This window comes from Takifugu rubripes, chromosome 14, assembly GCF_901000725.2.
Source record: "Takifugu rubripes chromosome 14, fTakRub1.2, whole genome shotgun sequence".
NCBI classification, from domain to species: domain Eukaryota; kingdom Metazoa; phylum Chordata; class Actinopteri; order Tetraodontiformes; family Tetraodontidae; genus Takifugu; species Takifugu rubripes.
In genome coordinates this window covers 10,012,875-10,036,312 of record NC_042298.1, presented here as the reverse complement: position 1 = coordinate 10,036,312, position 23,438 = coordinate 10,012,875, and the positions used below count along the sequence as shown (strand labels likewise).

The 23,438-nt window shown below is 41.1% G+C and overlaps 4 protein-coding genes across 6 annotated transcripts; 2 read left to right on the top strand and 2 right to left on the bottom strand.

The window, feature by feature from the left end:
- Window positions 1–2,802: 2,802 nt before the first annotated feature.
- psmd10 (proteasome 26S subunit, non-ATPase 10) lies at window positions 2,803–5,700 on the bottom strand. The gene is made up of 5 exons (XM_003970543.3): window positions 5,447–5,700; window positions 5,278–5,376; window positions 4,913–5,059; window positions 3,777–3,943; window positions 2,803–3,634 (listed from the first exon to the last, which is right to left on the bottom strand). Exons 1-5 carry the CDS (start codon window positions 5,558–5,560, stop codon window positions 3,481–3,483), a joined length of 681 nt encoding a protein of 226 aa, XP_003970592.1. The 5' UTR covers window positions 5,561–5,700; the 3' UTR covers window positions 2,803–3,480.
- Window positions 5,701–5,965: 265 nt separating this feature from the next.
- nxt2 (nuclear transport factor 2-like export factor 2) lies at window positions 5,966–7,202 on the top strand. Its single transcript, XM_003970542.3, has 4 exons — window positions 5,966–6,155; window positions 6,259–6,345; window positions 6,677–6,821; window positions 6,938–7,202. The coding sequence occupies exons 1-4, from the start codon at window positions 6,141–6,143 to the stop codon at window positions 7,120–7,122; spliced, it is 432 nt and encodes a 143-aa protein (XP_003970591.2). The 5' UTR covers window positions 5,966–6,140; the 3' UTR covers window positions 7,123–7,202.
- On the bottom strand, window positions 7,196–14,767 carry acsl4a (acyl-CoA synthetase long chain family member 4a). Of its 3 annotated transcripts, none has more exons than XM_003970588.3 (15): window positions 14,669–14,767; window positions 12,771–13,133; window positions 12,513–12,690; window positions 12,319–12,428; window positions 12,043–12,181; window positions 11,715–11,865; window positions 10,538–10,661; window positions 10,344–10,415; window positions 10,088–10,227; window positions 9,821–9,993; window positions 9,665–9,739; window positions 9,380–9,568; window positions 9,143–9,257; window positions 8,386–8,543; window positions 7,196–8,301 (listed from the first exon to the last, which is right to left on the bottom strand). In XM_003970588.3, the coding sequence occupies exons 2-15, from the start codon at window positions 13,128–13,130 to the stop codon at window positions 8,144–8,146; spliced, it is 2,142 nt and encodes a 713-aa protein (XP_003970637.1). In that variant the 5' UTR covers window positions 13,131–13,133; window positions 14,669–14,767; the 3' UTR covers window positions 7,196–8,143. The 3 variants fall into 3 exon arrangements, with proteins under 3 accessions (XP_003970637.1, XP_011609142.1, XP_029703059.1); XM_011610840.2 differs by lacking the exon at window positions 14,669–14,767 and adding an exon at window positions 13,447–13,740; XM_029847199.1 differs by lacking the exon at window positions 14,669–14,767 and adding an exon at window positions 13,228–13,260.
- A 2,621-nt stretch (window positions 14,768–17,388) lies between these two features.
- On the top strand, window positions 17,389–20,418 carry eif4ebp3l (eukaryotic translation initiation factor 4E binding protein 3, like). Its single transcript, XM_003970541.3, has 3 exons — window positions 17,389–17,771; window positions 19,169–19,345; window positions 19,831–20,418. The coding sequence occupies exons 1-3, from the start codon at window positions 17,639–17,641 to the stop codon at window positions 19,857–19,859; spliced, it is 339 nt and encodes a 112-aa protein (XP_003970590.1). The 5' UTR covers window positions 17,389–17,638; the 3' UTR covers window positions 19,860–20,418.
- The last annotated feature ends 3,020 nt before the right edge of the window (window positions 20,419–23,438 follow it).

The window sequence follows — 23,438 nt, the reverse complement described above, 5'->3', positions numbered from 1 at the left end:
ATCTGAATCTGTTGAAAGTTGACATGGTCCTCACCTCCACCACATCTCCTACACCAACTCTACGGGAGACAATTGGAGGAGGCAGCCGCACACCGTCACACCTCACAAAAAATGGCACACGTGGGCTACAAATAATTTAATAAATTAACAAACAATAATTACAAAGTACATATATGCTGTAGAAGTCAGCTGGTCAATGCAATAAACATTTCTAAAATGCACCTTGACGAGAAGTTTAAACCAACACAAGATTTAAATTAAATAAAATAACCCAGGAGATGTTTCTAGAAGGATTAGACTTACTAGTTTTCATAAATGACATTCAGCCAGTCTCCAATAACAAATCTGATTGGGTCCTGATGTGAGAACAGTCCGAGAAGCCACAGGCTTTAGAGTTCCATAAAAACATGTGATTATGAACTTTCCTTATATAAGGAGAATTTTTTCAGGACTTTGTGTCTAAAATGTTCTGATTAAAGAAGCACAGCTGAGTATTTATGAAGGTAAAGTCTGCAGCTGCTCCCGCCGGGATGAAGTCTAAGGTCAGCAGCTCGTAGAAAGCCCCGTTCAATGCGTGCACTTCTACAACGAATCTGTCCATGCTTCAGCACCACCTCTGCTTCGCTTTAGATGGCTTGACTGAAAGTTCAAGCCTGTTTACCTGCACTAACTAACCGCTAGCAATGCGCACCTCACCGAAGGTGTTGTGATGACGCCAACGGTCACGTCCTCCTGTTGTGTCCACCTGCTCTAAATAAACAAGGGTTGTTTACAGGAGTAACTACTTTAAATATTATAATGAGAATCCTGCAGGGGTACTTTATGCAGGGAATTTTTCTGTTTTTATTTAATGCAAAGTTGTAATTATTGTGCTGTAAAGTCATAAATACAGATGTGTCAATCTTAGAAGGTCAGGAGATGACAGAGATGAAGATGATGCACGACGAGGCAGGAGTGCATTAGGGGGGGAAGGTTACACGTTAAGATTTAGGCAAAGATTAAATAGATCATGACGTTTTATTAACTCCCTCAACATGTGTTTTTATTTAGTCGTGAATGATCAATCACAGGCCAATAATTTCAAATTACATGTGTAAGTACGCATCTCCACAGGCTCACAGGAAAATGACTCAGGTATTTAAAAGTACAGTTAAAGATAAGTCATTATCCCTCATGTTTACACATTTGAATGAAGATGCAATTTATGAATAATTCCACAACCACTGTTTTTCTATTTTTAGTTTTTAAAAAAATATAATATACAAGCTATGGCCTAACTGGGTCAGAATGGGCAGGATTGGGGTCAAGTCAGACTTTCAAATGTTGAAATGTGGAGGACAGATGAGACAAACACACCACTGATAGAGCAACGTGGTGGGTTTTTAATTTAAACTGATCAAGAGCAGAGAAGGAACAAGTTGATGTAATGCAGGTTTGGTTAGCCTCTTTTTGCTGAATATTGTGGCTTTAAAACAATAAACATACAGAGTTTGTGTATGATGTCACAAACAGAACCAATGCATGTTATAATATAAGGTAATATATAAAATACATAAAGTTCTAGACTCTAAACCACTCAAGACTCAATCTTTTAGTTGGGGAGCATGTGGAAATGTAATGAGACATTCTCGTCTTCCTCTTTTATAATATAAAAATACCAAACGCTAATTTCTGCTACAATGTAGTTAATAATTTTAATCAGGTAAGCAATGATCATTTCAACATGAATCAGGGTAGGGCCTCTTTTAAGCCATGCTGCAGGAGAACGGGAAAGAAGACCAAGGAGGAGGGTGAAGGTCATCATGCTGCACGGCCTCCGAGGAAAAGTCCAGCACAATGGACGACCTGATGGTCTCAGCTGCTGGCACGGGTATCCCCCATAAAAGAGAAGGTTACCTCGTTGTTGAGCCCACGAAGGCCCACAGTTCATGATTATTCAACGATTAACAAGTTTGTGGTTCATTGTTGTTCAACTGTGTTTGTTTTAATGTTGGGAAATGACATAAAAACAACTGGAATTCAACCTTTGAAAAAAAGCACTGAATATATGGTATACGTCCACACATCGTTGAAGGGCAGAGCTCCAAGGGACAGAAAATCAGTATTAAATTTTGCAACGTCCTGTTTGATGATCAGAAGACTGCAAGTTCATAGAGGAGAAAGTGGCTTCAAATGAGCACAAACCACATTTCATCATATCACATTTCTGCTTGAAAGGTCGTGTGTGTCATTAATGTTTGACATTCAGGGTGTCACTGTTGCTGATGCAGCTGCTCAGCAGGAGGCCACACACGACACCAAACTGGAGCGATCACCACCACACAGGGAGACCGCAGCTTTGACAGAGGACAAAGAAGGTGCCCAACCTAAATGTTGAGGCATATAAACAGACCCTCAGTAGCCACAAATCAGCTGCACCAGGTGTCATCGGGGGCATGAAACACACCCGCAGGTAACACCATGGCAACCAGAAGACTTGGACAAATTTGGGGAAAAGGGTAGCAATTAGTGCTGGAGCTCTCAAGTTAAACAGGCTTTAACTTTCACTGAAGCCAGTGGTCAGATTGTGTCAGGCTCCAGAATCCTTTCAGCTTCTGCTCCAGAGACACAATCCAGCACACTCCTCTGGTGATGATGATGATGATGATGGTGTTTCTAAACAGGAGAACACGCTGAGCCAAATGGTGGCTGCAGTTTAAAAGTGTGAGACTCTGAAGGATGTCAGGATTGTCTTCTGCACTATGAGTATCCAACATTATTGGAGAGAAATGAAGGTGAATTACAGAAAGAGAGAAAAGGTTCTGAGCATTAATGTACTTTTATTTGTGTTCTACTTGACCCCAAGCCCTCTTAAGTGAGCAAATCAGCCCACCACCGTGGCAACTGCCAGAAACTTTGTCTCCAGTGCACGATGGAAGTTGAGGACGGATCGTAGAAGAAACCAGGAGCCCAAAGGCAGCCTGCCTCTTAAGACTGGCAGAAATGTTTTAATCATCTGTTGTCTTTTGTGAGTTTTTGTAGTCTTTAATTTTTTTCATTTTAGTTTTTAAAGATGCCTGTGTTTGGTTTTTAAAGATGCCTGATGTCTGTGTTAAAATCTAAAACTGATTTGCTCATGTGTCCTCTGTGCAGACGCGTCATCATTCTTACATTCCACGTTTGGACGAGTGCCCCCTCGTGGACAAAGTAATTTATAGCCGATTATTGAGGAAAACGATCAGTGACACACAGAACACGGAAACTATCAGCAAGTGAACAAAAAAAATTTCAGAGGGTATGAATATGACAATTTGGTGTTAGGTAGACCAAACAAATATAAAGCAATGTTACTGTTGACATTTTGTATTCATAAAAAGGAATGCAATTAGTTTTTAAAAAAATCAGATATCTACTACCCAAAGATAAAATACAGCCCATTGTTTATCCTTTTCTTTGTAATTTTCTTGACATTTTTCTACATTTGATACATATTCATATTCATCAGCCCTCCACAATTCGACGCAATAAGGATCCAAGACCGCCCTGGGCTAACTGCAAGGGGGTCTTCTCTTCCTTGTTTTCAATGTAGATGCTGGCCCCATGCTCCACCAGCAACTTTGCTGCTTCCACACGCTCTTCATCACAGGCTAGATGGCTGGAATAAAGAAAAAAAAGTGAATTGTTAGACAAAGTCACCAAGTCTTTTACACTTATGTCAGATTTTGACAATCTGATGAATCGTCGTCTTTGTGCTATTAGCTTTGCTGTGCTTTAAGATTAATACTTCTCCCCCATACAGTGGTGTATTTCCCTGCGAGTCCTGGATGTTGGTCGAGGCCCCCTGCTTGAGGAGCAGCTGGATGAGGCGGTAGTTGCCCTTGGCAGAAGCTCTGTGTAGAGGCGTGGACTCCAACTTGTCGGTGACATTGGGGTCTGCTCCGTTCTCCAGTAACATCAGGGCAATCTGTAGAGGGCAACAGCTGTGTTAAAGATCAATAAGCAACATTTGTCTTTTTTTCCTACATTCCATTTCTGAGAAGCAGACATTTTCAGGTCCCCTTCTCCTTTTTTCAGATGAGAGATTTTCATCTTTCTTTTGGCTGTTGCCAGTAATGTTCTTTGATGTACCCTAAGAGCTTTGTTGGGTAAAAATAAGAACAATAGTTTACTGTCACACCTGAATATATGCGATATCCAATATAAAACATATCAAAACATGGACTAATATGAACAACTGCTTAAAAATGTATTAGGTTTCCCAATAAATAAAAGACACAAAAGTTTCTTAGTGTGTTTCACATCATACTAGTGAGTCCCAGTTATCACTTGCAGACACACTGAATATCAACAGTCATGCACATGATGGCTACACTGATATACAGCTGAAGCTGCAGTCTGGGATCAGTATTTAGTTGCTTGAACATTTTTGTTCGTGTCAGTGAATGTGCTCAGTATAAAAGTGTCATTCACGGGATAAATGTGTCGATGTGTGCTTGTGTGTTTCAAACATTGCAATTCCTCTTTTCGCTATCACTGATTATCATCAATTCAAAAGTGGTATTTTTAATCTCCAGCCCTAAATAAAGACAAGCTTTTAGTATGGTCAACTAAAAAACTAAGGTCAAAGACTCTTTGGAATCAGAAACATGAGCAAAAATGCAATAGCAATTTTAAAAAGTAACATTTCCCCCGAAAAAATCTTTAAAATCTGATAACTTTTAAAATTATTTCAAAGAAAGCCAGAAACAAAGAAACAAATGGTGGCTGTCACATATCATTTGTGGTGAAGAATATTATGAAGTGGCCCGTTTAAAGTTCACCTTCGATACACAATTAGCAGATTCAGGAGTGGTCCCAATGACTCTGTGAACATTGTGGTGGAGATCAATACAGAAAAATTCAAGCAATCAATACAGCAAAACCAAAAACATACCTCATATCTGTCTTTTGATGCTGCATAGTGTAAAGGAGTGCATCCATTTTGATTAACTGAATTCAACTGAGCTCCTTTGGATATTAAAGATCTGACTATGTCTTCTCTGCCTGCAGATGCTGCTATATGAAGGGGGGTCCATGAAGCCTAGAAAGCAATAATTCATGTTATTAAAGCCATATCTTTGAAACCTAACAGTGTGCAATATCTAACGTATTTAAATTTAAGCGGTGAAAGTGGCCATTTTAAGATGGTACTTATATTTATTAGCTATTTTGCTGGGGCATGTTAAATTATGTTATTTTGCTGCTGCATTAGACAACTCTTTATGTTGCACACATTGGAAGGAATATTAAAGAACTCACGTCATCCTCAAGATTCACTTCAACTCCGAGGTCAAGCAGAAACTCTACAATGTTGGTGTGGCCGGCAGAACAAGCCCAGTGTAGCGCGGTTCGACGGTCCTGAGGCGACAGAGACGATGTTGAAAACGACACTTTCTCATTTAGCACAAATCCAACTTGGCGTTTTTACCTGGTCTGTTTTGCAGGCAAGGGATTTATCTGACAGGATGGACTGTTTTAATTTGTCAAACTGCCCCGTGTAGGCAAAATTACAGATCTCCACATTTGAAACAGAGCCTTCCATTGTCAAATGATGTGAAAAAATACTTGAAAAGGGTCTCACATTTAACAGTTTAGCAGGTAAATGCAAGAATTTAGGCTAATATCGCGTGTCTTACATTGACTTACAATTCCGGAAATAAACAAAGATACTTCCGGGTACTCTTTTCTTCCTTCAAAATAAAACGTCGTTGTCCTCGTCAAGCTCCCCGTCTCAATGTTTTTAGCCGGTGTTTGTCTTTCTATTAGCAACATAATTGGAAAAAAAATCTAAACAATTTTTTATGAAATTGTCAGAGAAAAAAAATTAATGTGTTTACATTTAAAAATAATCGTTGAGATTACCCATCAAACCCATCAAGAAAGTTCACATTCAGCACAGTAGGTGGCGAAAATGCGCCATCTTTGATTAGATACCAACCACCGTAACAAAACAAAGAAGTCTATCTTCCCGTAAAGCAGGCTGCAAATAGTCGTGAATTGCCGTAAATGTGCCGGATGGTTCAATAAACGCACTTTCGAGAGAAGAAATCCAACTAATGTTTAAACTATACTACTGTCTTTGATGGTAACATTCGTAATCATACCACGGTATATCTGTACTTATGCCAAACAAAATGGTGGGTTTAAGACGTTTCTTGGTTTCTACATGTTGTACCCCATGATTATCTTTTCTTTTTAGTGATTACTCATGTTTTCCATTTACATTTTATGTCTCACTAGGATTTCAGGACTCATGTCGATCAGTCATGCAGATATTCTGAAGAATTCATAAATATTTATTACGACTGCATGGATAAGAAAAGAAGGGTAAGTTGTGATTCTTTGTTTTCGGGTCTTGAGCGTGCTGGCGTCGACACGAAATCCGATTCCGTAATTGAAACAATCCTTGACGATCAAGTTTTAACAGCCGACAAATGTCAATGCTGTTCACACCACACCGACTTTGTCGTAGAACCCTTCGACTATTTTTGATAAATTCGTGTAAATCATTTGAAATGTAATTTTCGTATGTCCTTGGCGCCTAAATTTGCACAGACTGACATACATTATGATTGACATGTCATTAAATCTGGTTTTCAGAGTCTCCCCAACTTTGTTATATGATGGTTCTAACTCCTTAATACCTCCCCTGTCTTAGAACCTGACCCGACTCTACCTGGACAAGGCCACGCTGGTGTGGAATGGGAATGCTATCTCAGGACAGGACGCTCTGGGAGAGTTTTTTGAGTCATTGCCATCAAGTGAATTCCAAGTTCACACAGTCGATTGTCAGCCTGTTCATGGTTAGAGAGGCAAAATCGTTCAAATGTTTTTTTCCGTTTATACATGAATTTAAGGTGTTGTTTTTGAAGTAGTCCAAATGGGGAAATTGTACATGAATCTATTCCTTCTTTGACAGAGCAAGCGACCCAAGGCCAAACCACTCTGCTTGTTGTAACCGGTGGGACAGTGAAGTTTGAGGGGAACAAACTGCGCTTCTTCAACCAGAACTTTCTTTTGACAGCCCAGGCTACACCCAACAGCGACCAGCCCGTCTGGAAGATCGCCAGTGACTGCTTCAGGTTTCAAGATTGGAATAGTTGAGCTCCCACTCACCGACTGATCCGTAGAAGAAAATCATGGTGCTTTATATTTATGTAATAAAATGAAAACCAAATACAAAACATTGTTTATTTTCAAAATGGTGAACAAGCCAAGTGGACGCGATGGAGTAATAAATACATGGCTACATGACCATCTATAAAAGAGTGCCATGTAGTGCTTAAACTTTCAAACAAATTTAACTTGAGGTAACATTGACACCATATTGTAAATTAACCTAGCAACTAAGGTAAACTAAACAGTATTATTCCTATCGAGCTAATGACCATTTCACGAATTAGCCATCTTCAAGTTTCAACCTCAATAAATAAGTGTGTCAACAAAATTTATGACTGTTCTACACAAGTAAACCCACTACAACCTACAATATCATTTATGAGCACATCTTTGTCTTCCTGAGTCATTTTGTGCACACATTTTGGTCTTTTTAAGAACATGACACAACAGGAATTAAATACAACAGTGGAGAGAAAGTTTGATAAGCCAAACGGTTGTTTCACATCCTAAATAAACATGACATGGCAGTTCAAGCACTACTGTTCAACTGCTTTAACCTGGATGCCACTGCTGCTCGATGACACCAGTACTGTTGTTTGAAGGCACAGTAACATCAGTACTCCAATTTGAACTAAAGGAAGCGGTCCTCTGTGATGATCACAGTCAATAGGTTAAAGTGGAAGCATCATCTACTGGAGGACAGAAGTGCAAAATAAGTGCCAACGGACTAAAATGAATATTAAAACCTTCGATGACCTGAAATCATGTATCTGGAACACAGAGTGCCTGTCTTAAATAATCAAAACTTCAAGACACAAGGTAAAAAGCAGCACATATGGAGTGACAGCTACACCTACCTACAGCTTCAGCTTTTGTTCATTTGAACACACTTAATTCACAAACCTCAAAAAAAGAAGCAAGTTCCAATTTGGTACTGGAAATATTTACACTTAAAAAGTTGGTGGCGAGTGTGAAAATTGGTGAAACCAGGAAGAAAATGGTTCAGTTACTTCCCCCCGTACATTCTCTCGATGTGATGTAGATAGTGGTTCTTCAGCTCTTTCCTCTTCAGCTTGAAGGCGTCGGTGACCAGTCCTGTCTCTGGGGTCCACGGGTCAGGACTCAGATGCACCTTCACCGGAATCTCAAATCGTTGGAGTTTAACTATTTCAGAGGACTTTAGTTTAGTGCACTGGATAAACAGCTTTGTAAAATAAGTCTGCGTGAAAGCAAATGTTTGACTCTTACTGTTTACAGCGACCTCTTTAATCTCCTTTAACACTTCTCTTTCCATCTCAGGATGAGTGCAGATCTCCTCCCATGTTCCAACAATGCCCCTCTGTTTGGCCAACTGCGTTAACCTTTTCTGGTTAGGGACTACGAAGCTGATGACATAGTTCTGTTCGCTGCACAAGGATCATTAACAGAGTTACCTCAAACAGTCTGAAGCTGAAATCCCCAAACCAAATTCTTGATTGAATTGATATTTCAAACTATCAGCTAAGCAGAACATGCAGGTGCCTACTATACTGTTTATAAATTTACAGTTTTGTTAACAGGAACACGTTGATTCAGTGACTATTTAGATGCAATGATCATTTTTCCTGTGTTACAGATTTTCATTTTTTGGTCTTTAAATGAACAAACAGATGCAGTAGTACCCGTGATATGTCAAGCGTACAGTATTACCTAATTCTACTGACTTTCCGAGGATTTTCCAGCATATTTTCCCTTAAATGTAATAATATCAGCATTCAGGATGAATAAAACTGTAACATTTACCGGTAGTAAAAACCTGCAGCTTTCCGAGAAGCTCAGGAAAGAAGTTCATTTGACTACTGTTTATGGACTAAGGGAAGCTGTGCTGTGTTACAGAGAAGTCAGTCTTAATAATTCTCTTTGGTGAGCCACAAGGTCATTAAATGTGCTTCAACACACCAATGATTGTTGAGCCAGATAACTTCTCAGAAAGCATTTTAAGCTAACTCAAAAGAAGGTAACCGACCTGTTGGCGTATGCGCAGATGTTGTCGATGAGCGTTGAGCTTTTGAGGACGGACTCCACTTTACCAAGAGACACGTACTCCCCGGCCTGCAGCTTCACCAAGTCTTTCTTACGATCTACATGTAAATATATCAATGCTCTGTTACAAAGTGTAAATGGCATGAATGTCAGCAGTTTCACCCACACCAAATGTGCACATCAGTGCCATGAAATGCATTAGGAAATAACTTATACACACCAATGATCTGTAGACAGCCGTCAGGGTGGATCTCTCCCACATCTCCAGTGCAGAACCACCTCTGACCCGCTTCATCCTCCAGGTAGTCCTGATTGCTACTTTCATTGCTGTAGTAACCCAAAGTTACATTGGCTCCACCAATCAGGATCTCCCCTCTTGGGTTCGGCTTGTCATTAGTAGTATAGCCACCTGGGAAATTTATTTAGTAAGGTGATATAGAAACACTCATAATAGTAGCTAATAAAAGGTAATCATTTTAATAAGGAAAACTATTGTCATTAATACCTTCAGGCCAGTCCCTGAGTCTGATTTCACTGCACAGAAGAGGAGCTCCAACACGACCGGTGCTGTTGTCTGCGACTATATAAAGAAATGCAACTTTAGCTAATGATTCTCAGTTCTGTGTTCTGTGTCTGTGCTACGCTTCAGGCCTCTGCTCACCCTCAGTAATGGTGCCTGCTCCACAGGTCTCAGTGAGGCCGTAGCCCTGACCCACGGGACAGCAGAAGCACACATTCATGAATCTTTGAGTTGCTTCAGAAAGCGGGGCACCTCCAGACAGAATCAACCTCACCCTCCCTCCGAGCAGTCTCTTCACCTTCTGGAACAACAAGCTGCGCAAACAGTTTAATTTAAAGATTTAAAAAAAAAAAAAAAAAAAAAAAAAATCCCTGAAATGACATGAAGGAGTCACAAGTGGTTCCTTACGCATTGCACAGAGGTGCATCATAGCCTCTCTCGATCTGCTCGAGCTTATAGTTGTAACCCATTGTGAAGAGCCTCTTCTGAATAAAATTCATTTCCTGTACTTTGCTCATCACATTCTTGTTGATGCGATCCATGATTTCCTTTAGGGGATAAAACAATTCATTAAAACAGGTGACCATGATTAGCTTAAAAAGAATTGGAGAAACTGAAGCAGGATTTATAACAGGAGTGAAAAGATAAAAAGCTGGATTCTCACCGGCACAGCTGCCATCAGAGTAGGATTGAGTACCGAACAATCTCCTTTACTTCCTTTCTTAATCTTTGTGGACTAAAGAGAAAAATGTCAATGAGCACAACCTGTCTCAGCGGCAAAAAAAAAAAACAACCCAACCTCAAACTTCAAAAACACTGACGAGCCTCAAATGACTTGCAGCTATTTTTAGCATTTACCTGATCCGACAACGTCTGAGGAGACGAGTAGCCGATCCGACAGCCGTACGAGACACAGGAGATTTCAGCAGTCATTTCCAGAACGTGAGCCAAGGGCAGATATGCTACGTAAATATCATCGGGCCTGTTGGAAGATAGCCAGAGAAAGTACAGAGTATAGTCATCAGTGGTGATGTTTTCTGTTCCTTGATGGTGACACTTCCTTGACTCACTGTTTGTAATAATAAGTAAGCCGTTTGGTTCAGGCAGTACTTTTGTGCCTTTGTAACAGAGATACGCCTGTGTTAGCGCAACAATGAGCTTTAATAAGAGCTGGGAGCTTAATTGCAAAACACACTGAGCAATAGGATCCGTTTCATAATACCCTTGTTTTGGGGATAAATCGTGACTAACATTAACACATCACCTAATTCACATTAGTCAGTTTGGATGACTGTACATCAGCCTTTACAAACTCTGTACTTTTGTTGCTCCATCTTAAGTTTGTCCATCCGCCCCTCTTGTTTACGCATTCAGAGGCAAACTGCTCTAACTAGTTTTTCATGTTTGACTGATTGATGCTTTGCCAGCAAAATCTAACAGAATGTTCAAGTTCATAATGAGAAAAAATGATAGTGAAAGATAATTTTACACTGTTAGGCAGAATGGAAACAAGGTGAAGGTTAACCCAGGTTAAACATTGTCTTTAAATGATGCTGAAACTGCACCTAAACTCTAACTTGCCAGTTTCTCTCACCTATGTGAGAAATCGAGCCAACCTCAAAATCCTCACTTCCTTTTGGAGACTAATGTCTGACCAGATCTCCAGGAAGGTAGTTTGCTACAGTGCCACCCCCCCCCGTGACTGCGTTCTGTGGAACAAAGCTGCTATTTTCTAAGATGGGTCATGTTTACACTATGCCTCAACTTGCTGGATGAGTAACGAACTGTTGTGTGTTTACATTCAACAGACAATAACACACTGGAGCAGGTGACATAAATAGCTTCAGGCCACCCTCTTTTTCACTTCATATCTAATATTTGGTAGAACATCCAAGATTTTCCAAACATAAAATGATGTGGATCATCTTTATCCACTCTGAATCTTGTTGGATTGGACAAGAAAACCTAACAATGGAGCAATAAATATGCTAGTGTGATTTTGAAATAAATCCTACACATGAAGACTGATACTCACCCAAGTCCGGGGATGCGCTCACACTGGCCCGTCATCCCAGCAATTAGGTTACTGTGGGCCATCATGACTCCTTTGGGTCGGCCTGTTGAGCCACTTGTGTACATTACCACAGCCAGATCGGATGGCTGGGGCTTCAATATTTCCCTTCCACCTGAAAGAAAAATCCACTCAAATGAAATATATATATATATATATATATATATATATATATATATATATATATATATATATATATATATACACCATATATATATGCTGTATCTGCACTTTCATCCATCCCTCAATTTTACCAAGATACACAGAGAAAAGGAGTTGGAGCAATACATACTATTCTCAGGAAGCATGCCCAGCTCTTGTATGTCCTGCATGCTGTGGATGGACAACCCTGCTGGGTAACCCTCTCTGTTCACCCTCTTGTGGTCCACATAGACCACATGCCTCAGTTTTGGGACCTGTAAAAGCACATTCTGGAAAGACAAAGAAATTGACTTGACTCCAAATCCTATTTAATTTATTTAAGCATTTGTAGAAGAGCTGCAACTTTCTGTGTCGAGTTACACCAACAGGATCAGCTCTCATCATGCATTACTAGGGGTTATCTCACTTTCAGCTTTGTCTCCAGCAGTGCCACACTGGTGACAAGAAGCGTGACACCAGTCTCGTTGAGTCCATATGCTATTGCCTCCTCTCCCAGTGTAGCATAGAATGTCACCACTGTAATGAATACAAAGCCCAAGTGCAGTTAATGCATTACGAACCTCATATTTAACCACACTGGATGTGCTAGAATGTACTTACGTGGGAAATTGCGCCTGAAGCACGCCTGGGCGGTGATCACCCACTCAGCTCTAGTTTCACAAAAGATAGCAATATTGGTTTTGGGCTGCAGCCCCAGTGCTGCCAATCCACTGCCAAACTGACTGACATGAGTGTCCAACTCATTGTAAGAGAGCCATTTATAATCCCCTAGGATCAGCTAGAAGGAAAAAGTTTTGGTTGAAGCATAACACATCCTCATCTTCATATTTCTTTTTTAAAGATAGGCGTATTTCTTACCTTTTTGAATATTTTACCAGTTGGTTGAATCTCATTCTCTTCACTTAATACTTCTCGAGTGCCAAGACTAGGTAGTGGCCCAAAACGCTGCACAGCATAATCAAACAGTTTATCCAGGGTGTCCTTGCCTGGAAAGTCCTCTCGGGCCAAAGAATCGAAATGGTCCACGGAGCGATATGGTCCCTCCGCACGGCCTGATGTGGAGCGGGCTTTTATGCGGCTGGAAAGAGCCTTTCTTTGTTCAGCACCAGTGATGTAGTACCAGGGCAGGAAGGTCAACATGGAGTACAGCCAGATCAGAAGGTGGACTGGAAAAAGGAGGATCGACTGAAGGAGAGAATCTGTCTGTAGACCCATCATGTTCTACAAAAGAAGATGCAAAAAACAAAAAAATAGGAGTGAGACTAGTTCTTTGGGATTGTTTAAAACATAACAGGCAGATAAAATATCCTATTACCAGATTATGAAAACACATGGTCTCCCAATGCTACATAATGACACATGGAAGGATGAAAAAAAAAGAAGTGCATATTAGGAAATAGATATAAAATACGCACGCCAGGGCTACAGTTGAAAGCATACAACTCTGGATTTATTCCTCTCTCAAGAGTAAAAGTTTGCAATAGGGAGACGCTGAACTAAAAACACATCCAAACGCCTCGCTGGAGTAACTCACCTGTGTCCGGCTCTGCCACTGTATGTCTATTGACGTTTGAGTTTATATACCCTAGTATTGCACCTTTATTTGTCTTCCACCACTAAAGAGTAGGCTACTGAGACATTCAGTGCCAAGCTAACCTCTAAGAACTCTGTCTTGTATCCAATGACTGCACAGCCCTGTGGATCCTAATGAGGAGGATCGAGCTGCGGGCAACCAATGACAGTTCTCTTGAAGCTCACCCCACACCGTGGCCAGTTAAAAAGGCCACTCCAGGGCAAGTTGTCTCACTATAATAAGCTCAGGTCTCAGATAGCTTGGGCAATCAAAGCTGACCAGAATGGATGGTCAGCTGTCACAGCTGTAACATAATAAACATCACCTCGGTTATTGTGGCTCACAGCAGTGGTGTGACGGCGGTAGCCTCTCAGGTCAGAAATCACATGTCTGTACGCGTTAAAACATCTGGCTTCATTCCAAAAGGCCCATAAATTCCGCAAAAAGACGTGTGTGAGTCAGTCAAATGAGACCCTGTCGAACACGATGACAGACGCAAACAGTGGTTCTCCCTCAAACATGCCCACTTAGTGTTTTCTACGACTCCATGGGCGACAAAGGCATACACAATAAAACGTTCCTTTACCCCCTGAGGACTATAATTAAGAACTGGCTTGCTTATATCCCATAAAGAATGTTCCCCTGTGTCTATTCTTTAGCTCGACAACCTTGAAGCCTTGCTATAATTTTCACCGTAGGTTATTCAACATCGCCATTACGCAGGGTAAAGATGCGCACATTTAGTTTGCCCAAAAGGTGTAAATTAAATAGATTATTACTACCCAATAGACATTTGGGATTATAAATTAAACCTCAAATCAAATATAACAGACCACCCTATTTTTGATCGATAGAAAAACAGCGTAGATCAATAGAACAGAGAATTTAAAATGAGATGTATAGCAGGAGAGGGGAATTCTCCTCGGAACGGGCATCATTTGGCGGTGGAACGACAACGGTCGAGCAGCGGGACTGATGACAAAGCCGCTCCACGCCGCGTCAACCCTGGTCAACAACCGGCAAGTGCCTGGCGGCCAGTACCGTTAGCGCCTGGCAGCGCGGCTAATACCAGTCATCGGCTAAACAAATTAACCCAACCGTAAATCTATAAGGATAAAGGCAATAATGAGATTAGGATAGAGAATGATACTCTGCTCTGTTGACAGCCTCAGGACATTCTTACCTTGAGTAAAGCAAAGCCGGTGAATCGCGTCTCCACACCAAAATGACCGACAGTTACCTCTCGGATTTAGAAATAGGAACTACGTCATCTGATTCCATATTTCTGGACCAATAGGAGTCGAGTGTAGTGATGCACGTGGAGTTTTTTCCGCCGGATGACCTCTTTTTTTAAACCGGAAGTAAACGCTCCATCTATCTTGCGCTTTTGTCCATTTACGTAATAGTTTCTTCAACTTTGTGTTGGTAATTTATTGCTCCAAAATGTTCCAGAAGCGAAATTTTGTAAATTTCTGTACAGATGAGTCGTTATATTGGAAAAATAGAGTTTAGAGTATTTTCGAAGAACTCAATACTTAGTGTCATTAAGACCAATAATAGAATATTATTTTAATATTGCATTTATGAAGAGCAAAATATTTTTTTTATCTGTTAAAGAGCATATATTAATCACACGAATTTTGCAATGACTTAAACTTCATATTTTATGTATGTCACAACAGTAGAGATTTGTATTGTAATATATGTTTTGCCTTAGAGCACTGGAAATGCAGAGAAAACACAATTTACTTTCAGACAGGCTAAAACGCTTATTTAATAAACAAACTTCTTTTCATTTACTCTATCCATCCACACGTCTTCTATTTCAACTGAATTTGAATTAATAAACCCTATCCAACCCTATCTTTGAGCAAATATGGGTAATAGTTCAAGGAACCAGTACAGAAAACTGGTTTGATAAAAAGTATGTATCCAAAGAGGGTTCTGGGAAGGATTATACAATAAGGAATGGTTTTCCTCTAGGAGTGTTAAGGTTTAGATCTCTAAAGGGTTCATTGAAAACAAAAAGAAGCCTTGAGCGCTGCGGGGAGAAATCGCGCTAGGCACGTAGAAAAGATCCTGCTCGTTCTTTTTCCAAAGGAGGGATGCGTGGTGACCATGAGCAGAGAATGAAACACGATTACAAATCTTAAATCTCGAAAAAGAGTAAGAACCTGAGTCCACGTTTACCACAATACTGACCAAACGACCGGACACTGGTGACCAGGGGCCCCGGGCTTAAATAGCCAGTTGATTAACAATTGGCCGCAGGTACGAGCTGCAGGAATGTGGCTCCACCACGTCCCCTGGAGAAAGAACAGAGCAGGAACAACGAAACAACCACCAAAGCCCACTAAGACAAACACCCAGGACCCTGACAAGGAGTCCAAAATTTGGAAACTCCTATCCCCATACAGAACACAGAAAAAGTTGTTGGAAATCTGTTTCATTTGGTCAAGTGATAAAACAGATGCTTTAGATTAATAAAAAAAAAACATCAAATTATAAATTATGTAATAACATTATCGCACACTCAAATAATAGAAAGTCTCAAGTCCCCCATCTGCAAGTTGAGAAACCCTGAAACAATGATTTTTTATCTTTGCTGATGATTCTGTGTGCTTATGAAGTTAAACATCAGCAGTTGAGGCTCCAGCATAGATCTGGTGTCGTATAATCTCCCACTGTTAGTCTTCATGTGAGTGAGTGTTATAAAAGGTGAAAAGCAGTCATTAAAAAAACTCTATTCCATTCACTTTCAGAGAAATTGTGACAATGTAAAATGACAAAATAACCCCCCCCAAAAAAAAGAATTAAAATTGAAACAACAGCTGCTCGGTCATTCTGAAATGCGAACTGAAATATGATATATGCTGATATTGCCCCCAAGTGGCCAATCGTAGTAGGACAACAGTAGTCTGCCTGGATCACATGTTGCCAATTCACTCTAGTAAACACACACACACACACACACACACACACACACACACACACACACACACACACACACACACACACGAGCTGTAAATTTAGACAAATTTGTTGGGAATGCCCCCAGCACCCCCATGACACTAATTACGCCTATGCGACTCTCAACCGTATGGCAGAAGTGGCTGAAAAATGCTTTGTTTATTATTTGGTATTTTCTAAAATAATTTAAAAAAACCGTTAACTGATTCCAACATGTAACCAAGTTAGATGGGGAAAAATCACTAAAAATAAGAATTATAATATTATACTTATAAAAAATGACCAGCATTAGCATAAAGAAGTAGGGTGCGCTTAAGTAATATGCCACTAAGCAGTCTGACATTTGCGAATTCCTAATCTACATTGGAAATCTCCACTTGCACTGATGAAATACAACATCAGCAGCTGAGTCGTATGCTGCGTGAGCTGCGTGAGCTGCGTGAGGCCCGAGTCTTTCTACATTTTACCACACCAGCAGGAGGCAGTGTTGCCAGATGAGTTGCAAGGTTGAGGTGCGCCTGTTTCAGTCAGCGAGTAAGCCCGATGCCCACGTTGAAAAACAATGTACAAATAATTTTACGTTTACGAATAATAATTTAGACGATACTTTCTTTCAATACACCGAACAGGCATTAAAATAGATGCGTTCCCTCGGTTACTTTTTTAAAACCTGCGAGTCATGTTATTTCCGCTCACTTATATTGCAAAACATAGCACAGAAAGATGCAAACACGTTTGGTCGTCGCAAAGGAATAAATGCACCATTCATTATAATGAGAGACTTTCCCCTTCATATCATCGACCACAACCGTTACCTCATGCTGAACCAATAAATATGTTTCTTGCGTTATTTGTTTTCACATTTCCACCCGCGCGGACCGCCCCTGGGAGAAAAACAATCGTACCACACGCCCGCTGCCCCACATGTCTTACAGCGGAGCACAAAAACATCACGAGTGGCTTCTGGGAAGGTTGGACGGCCCATATATACAGCACATGGTCACTTTTGGCAGCTACCCGTAACGACGCACACTATTCGGATCCAGACTGTTGGAAACTTTTCCGTGTATCTTGTCAAGCGCATTTGCGAAAGCCACAACTTCCCAGGCGCCCCACTGAAGACCGCCTGAGTTTTGTCAACGTTTTCCACGAACCGTCCAACAGCAGCTAAACAGAAGCTAGCATGTCGACTGGCAAAGGTGAAGTTAAAAGTTGCCCAATCCCAACCAGGGTGCTAACGCTGAAGGACTGGTCCCAGCTACCCGACTGTTACAGCCAGACACCGGGGGGAACTCTCTTCTCCACCACGCCTGGAGGTAACAACTGTCTTTGGGTGGAAGAAAAAAAGTTTTTGTTTTTAATTTCTCTAACTTTGTGCCTTTAAGCACCACAAATGCTAACTAGATATAACTCTGCACATGTTCATAAATGGTCATAGTCTAACTTTATAAACTCGAAAACCGCCTGTAGCCAAAATTGCCATGGAGAAAATGGGTTAAAACACCAGTAAATCAATAGAACCGCTTTACTTCGCAGATTTCATAGGCAGCCTGGTTCCAGCTATAAGTGCGTTTAAACTTTGCTTGCGATCTTGTGTGTAAATTTGCTGACTAGACATATATGTTTGAGGCGTGCGAAGAAGCTCTTTGCGCCATCGAGCAACTGTCGTCCAAAGAGAGGAGCAGTTTGAACCCGTGACTTGGATCGGCAGAGGGCGGATGTGAGCAGCTGTCAGAGCAGCAGAAGTGATTGGCTTCTGCAGCGGCGGAGCTGGAGGAGGCCCCATCCCCACCACTGTTTTGCACTTCACAGGAGAACATTCTGTACAAGATGAGGGAGGAGGAACGAGAAATACTTAGGCCATAGACTGGATAAACATATCTTAAATGCTGTTTTATAAGTTATGACTGCTGCACAGGCCGTTGCAACATGCATTTGACAACTGTTGCATTTCAACTTCAACACACTTCACTGTAGATCATCTGCTGTTAGGCTCTCCTATTTTACATAACAGCTGCACAGATTGTATTAATGTATTGCTATTGCTTGTGTTCTAGCCCCTTTTTCTTGCCCCTGGTTGTTCCTGCTCCCTCTCTTTTGCTTCCTGTTGACCAGCGTCAAATGCTGAATTACATAATGGTTTTTTCCTCGTTGAAAGGTTGGGCAGTTGAAAAACAACAGAGCAAACTCCAATATAAACACTCCATAAGTCTGTTGCATCCTGGTAAAAACTTATCGCGGTCTCTTTATGACACTATTTGCTCAGCGTTGGTCTAAGTCCAAGTGGTGACACTGTTGAAAGATGCCAAAAGAAGTTAGCTTGTGGGACACCACACAGATTGTGTGGGGTTTTAGGCATAAATCCCATTGACTGGAATTTTTTCTTTGCACATGTGGCTTTCATTTCAAGGTCTTTTTCTTCGAAGGCTGTTTTGTTCTAGGATTTCCAAGAACTGAGTGCAACAGTAAAACCACCTCCTGCCCCTCCGTGTGCACACAGAATCCTTAACCACTTAAATCCCCTCCAGTAACACAAGTCTGAAATGTGCAAATGTCTTTCCAAGCTGCACACATTGCTCTCTCCATAATCCCCCTGATCATGTGACATCCTATCACTTGATATGTCTTGTCTATTTTAAGAACATTTATATTCCTTTTTTAGAGCGAATGGCCCCCTTTGAAACACGAGACTGTTTTTGCTTCTCCGTCACAGGTACTCGTATCATCTATGACAGGAAGTTTCTCCTGGATTGTCGGAACTCCCCTCTAGCCAGAACTCCCCCGTGTTGCCTACCCCAGATCCCTGGGGTAACTGTCCCTGCTACGCACCCCATTGGGAAACTGCAGGATCTCAAAGAGGAAGCAGAAGAAGAAGAGAAGGAGACTACAGGTAAACCAGACCTTCAGGCACTTTTCTCTGCACTTTTCCTTGTTATTTCAGTCAGACAGGAGAGAAATACTTCAGGAATCATGCATGGTAGATATGTCCATGTGTTCCTGTGGCACTATGGCAACAATGTTTGCAGCAGAGCAGATGACACCACTACCAGTTGTCAGTTGGGTCTCCCAGTCACTGTGCCTTGGTGGACATAGCTGGGATTCAGATGCAGAAGCCACTAGAGATGGAGGCTGTAATGTGTGATGAACTGAGCATTTTTCACTATTTTTATTTTGTCCACTTAAGATAAAAAAAGTCAGTTGGGGCTTCTGTTCAGTCCATGTTTACACACTTTAGAGGGACTTTTTCTCTCTGGTCCACTCACAGAATGCTGATACCATCACTGCTTTGTCATCTCATGTGCAGACTGTTAAGGCAGGGTCATGCTTATCCTAACGGAAGCGTTAAAATCGCTGCTTGTGTTTCTTCTCTTTCAGATGAGAACCAGTTTGAAATGGACATCTGAGCTCCTGTATTGCCTCCTGTGGAGAGTTATTGAGAAAACACCACCAAGGTCATTAATGACCATTATCCATTTCACATGAAGCTTTTTTTTCACCCTTTCTAAAAATAAAAGCTTTTGCATGGAACCAGAAATGGTCAAAAAAGTAAAAAAAAAATAGGGTGTTTTGGACCCTAAAGAAATGTTAAGTAAATGGCATTAAAGGGTTGATTGGTAGCTCAGTCACTTAAAAGCTACAACTGGATTTTTTTAAAATCCATTTTGATTTCATTTTTTTTATTATCTTTTGTAAATAATAAAGTTGTACAATGTAGCCTGTTTTATAAGTTGGGAATTCTAAGATGATTACATTTGTGACATGTAGACTTTTCACTGCAGATTTTGTTTTTATACCCCTCCCTGTCTGAAGAGGGTCAATCATTTTCTTCGTAACAGACAAAATCAGGTCTCCAAATATCTGGAGTCGAGCTCCTCTGAAAATCAGGGACTATTATGTTTTTCTTTTCTTTTTTTTTAAATGGGAGGAATTGCAGAAATTTCAAATAAAGTATGCTGTCAGTGATCAATTGTCTGCTTAATTCATTAAGTGTAGCTTTACAGTGTTGATCTGTGTGTGTGTGTGTGTGTGTGGGTGGTAAATGTCATCTTTGTCCTGCATCTTTTCACTTGGTTATAAAAAAAGACATTTGCTTCAATAAGCTGAAAATACCATGTATATGGGAAAAAGAGGTGACCTTTCAGACTTGCGCCACACTGTAAGCGTTTCTTGACTTGTGTAACAGTCGCATGTATGGCATGGTATGTGTTTGTGCACCGTTGGGATGGACCTCCCTCCTGGCCCAGCGGAACACTCTGTTTTTTTCAACAGATTAAACAGTAAAACACTCAGCAAAGAGTTCAAACCTCCGGGGTGAGGACACGACGGGTACGCCGACTGAAATAAGAGCAAAATTCCAAATCATCAAAAATGCAGCATTAACACATGTGTGGCATAGCTGCAGGGGGAAGGCTGCACATGGCCTACATGTCCCTGAGTCTGCAGCGAGGAGGGGAGCGGAGCAGCTGCAACGCAAAGGCCAGACGTCCTGAAACCTCAGTAAGGTCTGGGTGTGTAACATCTGCTGCTGTTTGACCAGGCAGCTATCTCAAATATGTATCTACAGATCTAATGTTCACTCTACAGAGCTGTTTAGGCAGGGTAGGAATAAACATTTATATACAATACTGCAGAGATGACGGAGAACAGGTCAGCCCGTCCCCCTGTGACATCCTGGATCCAAGTAAAGCGATTCAGGCTGATCAGCTTCTGATCCTGCAAATGAGTGCTTCTCACATTGATGCTAACAGATGAGAGTGCAGGTTTGAACATGTAGTCAATATATGTGAAGTGAACATTCCATTTTCCATAATGTCGCTGTCGTACAGCAAATACAGGAAAATTAAAGCAGACCAAATCTTAAGACGATTCAGGCTGAGGTGGCTGTGCACTTTATGTTTTTGTATAGTTTTTGAGAGGGGGGCTACTTCCTCTTCGACCTCTGCATGACATTTAAAGTGCATATTTGCGCAAAGCACACGTGAGAAGAAAGTAAGGTGACTAAACACACCAAAGGCAGTTGTTATGTAGTTTTGAGGGATTTCCTGAATGACAAAAGACAAGAGGCAAACATTCCAGTTTCAGTCATTTAGAAGAGCCATCACACCGATTACAAGCACAACCAGTTATGCTGGCCTACAAAATAAACGCACCAGAAGTGAGGGTCTCTTGTTTACCACCGTGCACGTGACAGTGACACACAAGTGTGCCAGTATGAAGATTTCATTACTGATCCACACGTGTAGACTTGCAAATGAGACAAATATGTATTCCACTCACCCCACACACTAAAGCAAAGCTGATTTTAATTTGAAAGAAATGGTCACACATTAATCTGTTGATCCATAGCAAAAAAAAAAACAACAAAAAACATGAAGAACGTGTGTCACACATGGCCCATAAATGTGACCTGATACACAACATCAGCCCTGCTGAGCAGTGGCCCAGCCATTCAGACATCCATGAGATTTCTATGAAGTTGTTTTGGAGAAAATGAGCCTGCGAGTACTGTAAATAACTTCGCTCCAGACGACCAACGGACTCTGGTAACCCCCCCCCCCCCCACCATAAGCATAAAGCATACCCCCCCCCCCCCACACACACACACACACACACACCCCTGCTTCTTCTCTCCCTTTAAAAGTGTTGGGCAGAGCTGGACAGGCCTATTTTTGTCCCGTGCTCTTGCCAAAGCTATTGCTAGAATCTCTGAACGGCCTGTGGGACTATGAAAACACACGATCTGCTCAGTCCCATTTATCACGGGAGGGACGGTAGCTGATGTGTGCCATGTGTTGACCTCGCGAACAAGCACAGTGACAGAGTTGAATTCACGTGGTCTTGCTGTGTTTACTCGGCAGGAATTCAGCCAACTGTTTTTCATGGCCACCGTTGTTGGTCTGTGCTGTGATTTGAAAGCGAGACATGGGCCGTTTTCAGATGAACAAACATTACAAACATTTGATTTGCACTGTTACTAAACTTAGCATCACATTCAAAAATCAAAGGCTGGGTCTTTATCGTTTTCTGGGATTACCTATGTTGCCTAACTGTCCTGGGACAAGACTCAGCCTGACAAATGACTGAGGATGAATGCTCCAGTATCAGCGCCACTGGTCTTGCTGGTTGACAGTTTGCCACAGTTTTCATTTTATGGCATACATACGAATAATTTGGGTGTACACATGTGATTGAATGTTCACAGTCTGTAGTCAGTATATTAAGAATGTTTTTACAAGTACTATAGTCCCCAAGAGTAAATGGATTCTTATGGAAACTGACACAAACTATAGAGGCCCTTGTCTATGTTGAACATGTACCACGTTTTGTAACTGTAAGTGTGAGAGATGTTTATGGTGTATTTTATGAGTAGATGTTGCAACTTGTACTTTTTACTTCCAGCACTGATGGTTCTATGTTGCACAATAGAGTATTTATATATGTGTCGGCAAAACTGCCACTTTCCATTGTAAAAGAACAGACAAGTTAAATGATCAGCCTGTGCAGACAGCAAGCTTGGACATACAGCATCAAACGTATTTCTATCAACATAAGAAAAATAAAACTAGAAGTTGTTTGCACACTTGGGTCTCCGTGTGTGCGTGGACGCAAGTCAGAGTAACCTTTTCTCAATGAAGAAACTGGAACGAGTCTGACATCTGCTGGTAGAGAAATGTATTCCATGCAAGCATCAAGCCCACGGGGCTCTGATCAGAAAGCGACCGACTATATGTAACGTTGCATTAATGCTGCCCTGTATTACTACTGGTATGTTATCTACACCATTATTGCACAACCTGAAATAGTATGGTTATTATTATATTATTAGTGCATAGCATTATTATATAGCACCCCCTTGCGGTATCGTCTACCGCCTCAACCAGCAATCTTTCTGTTGATGTTTACCCTTGGAACAGTTACCAGCTGCTTGATAATTTTGCTCAAGGTCTGGTCAGGTTTTGGTTTGATACAAAATCAATAAGTTA

Coding starts and splice junctions, on each gene's coding strand:
- psmd10 (XM_003970543.3), bottom strand. CDS start 5,560: ATGGAAGGCTCTGTTTCAAATGTGGAGATCTGTAATTTTGCCTACACG. Junction 5,377..5,446: donor TTGCCTGCAAAACAGACCAG/GTAAAAACGCCA, acceptor CTGTCGCCTCAG/GACCGTCGAACCGCGCTACA. Junction 3,944..4,912: donor CATCAAAAGACAGATATGAG/GTATGTTTTTGG, acceptor TGCCCTCTACAG/ATTGCCCTGATGTTACTGGA.
- nxt2 (XM_003970542.3), top strand. Junction 6,346..6,676: donor GCATGGATAAGAAAAGAAGG/GTAAGTTGTGAT, acceptor CCCCTGTCTTAG/AACCTGACCCGACTCTACCT. Junction 6,822..6,937: donor CGATTGTCAGCCTGTTCATG/GTTAGAGAGGCA, acceptor CTTCTTTGACAG/AGCAAGCGACCCAAGGCCAA.
- acsl4a (XM_029847199.1), bottom strand. Junction 8,544..9,142: donor ATCTGCGCATACGCCAACAG/GTCGGTTACCTT, acceptor ATCCTTGTGCAG/CGAACAGAACTATGTCATCA. Junction 8,302..8,385: donor TAAAGAGGTCGCTGTAAACA/GTAAGAGTCAAA, acceptor CCTCTGAAATAG/TTAAACTCCAACGATTTGAG.
- eif4ebp3l (XM_003970541.3), top strand. CDS start 17,639: ATGTCGACTGGCAAAGGTGAAGTTAAAAGTTGCCCAATCCCAACCAGG. Junction 17,772..19,168: donor CTTCTCCACCACGCCTGGAG/GTAACAACTGTC, acceptor TCTCCGTCACAG/GTACTCGTATCATCTATGAC. Junction 19,346..19,830: donor AGAAGAGAAGGAGACTACAG/GTAAACCAGACC, acceptor CTTCTCTTTCAG/ATGAGAACCAGTTTGAAATG.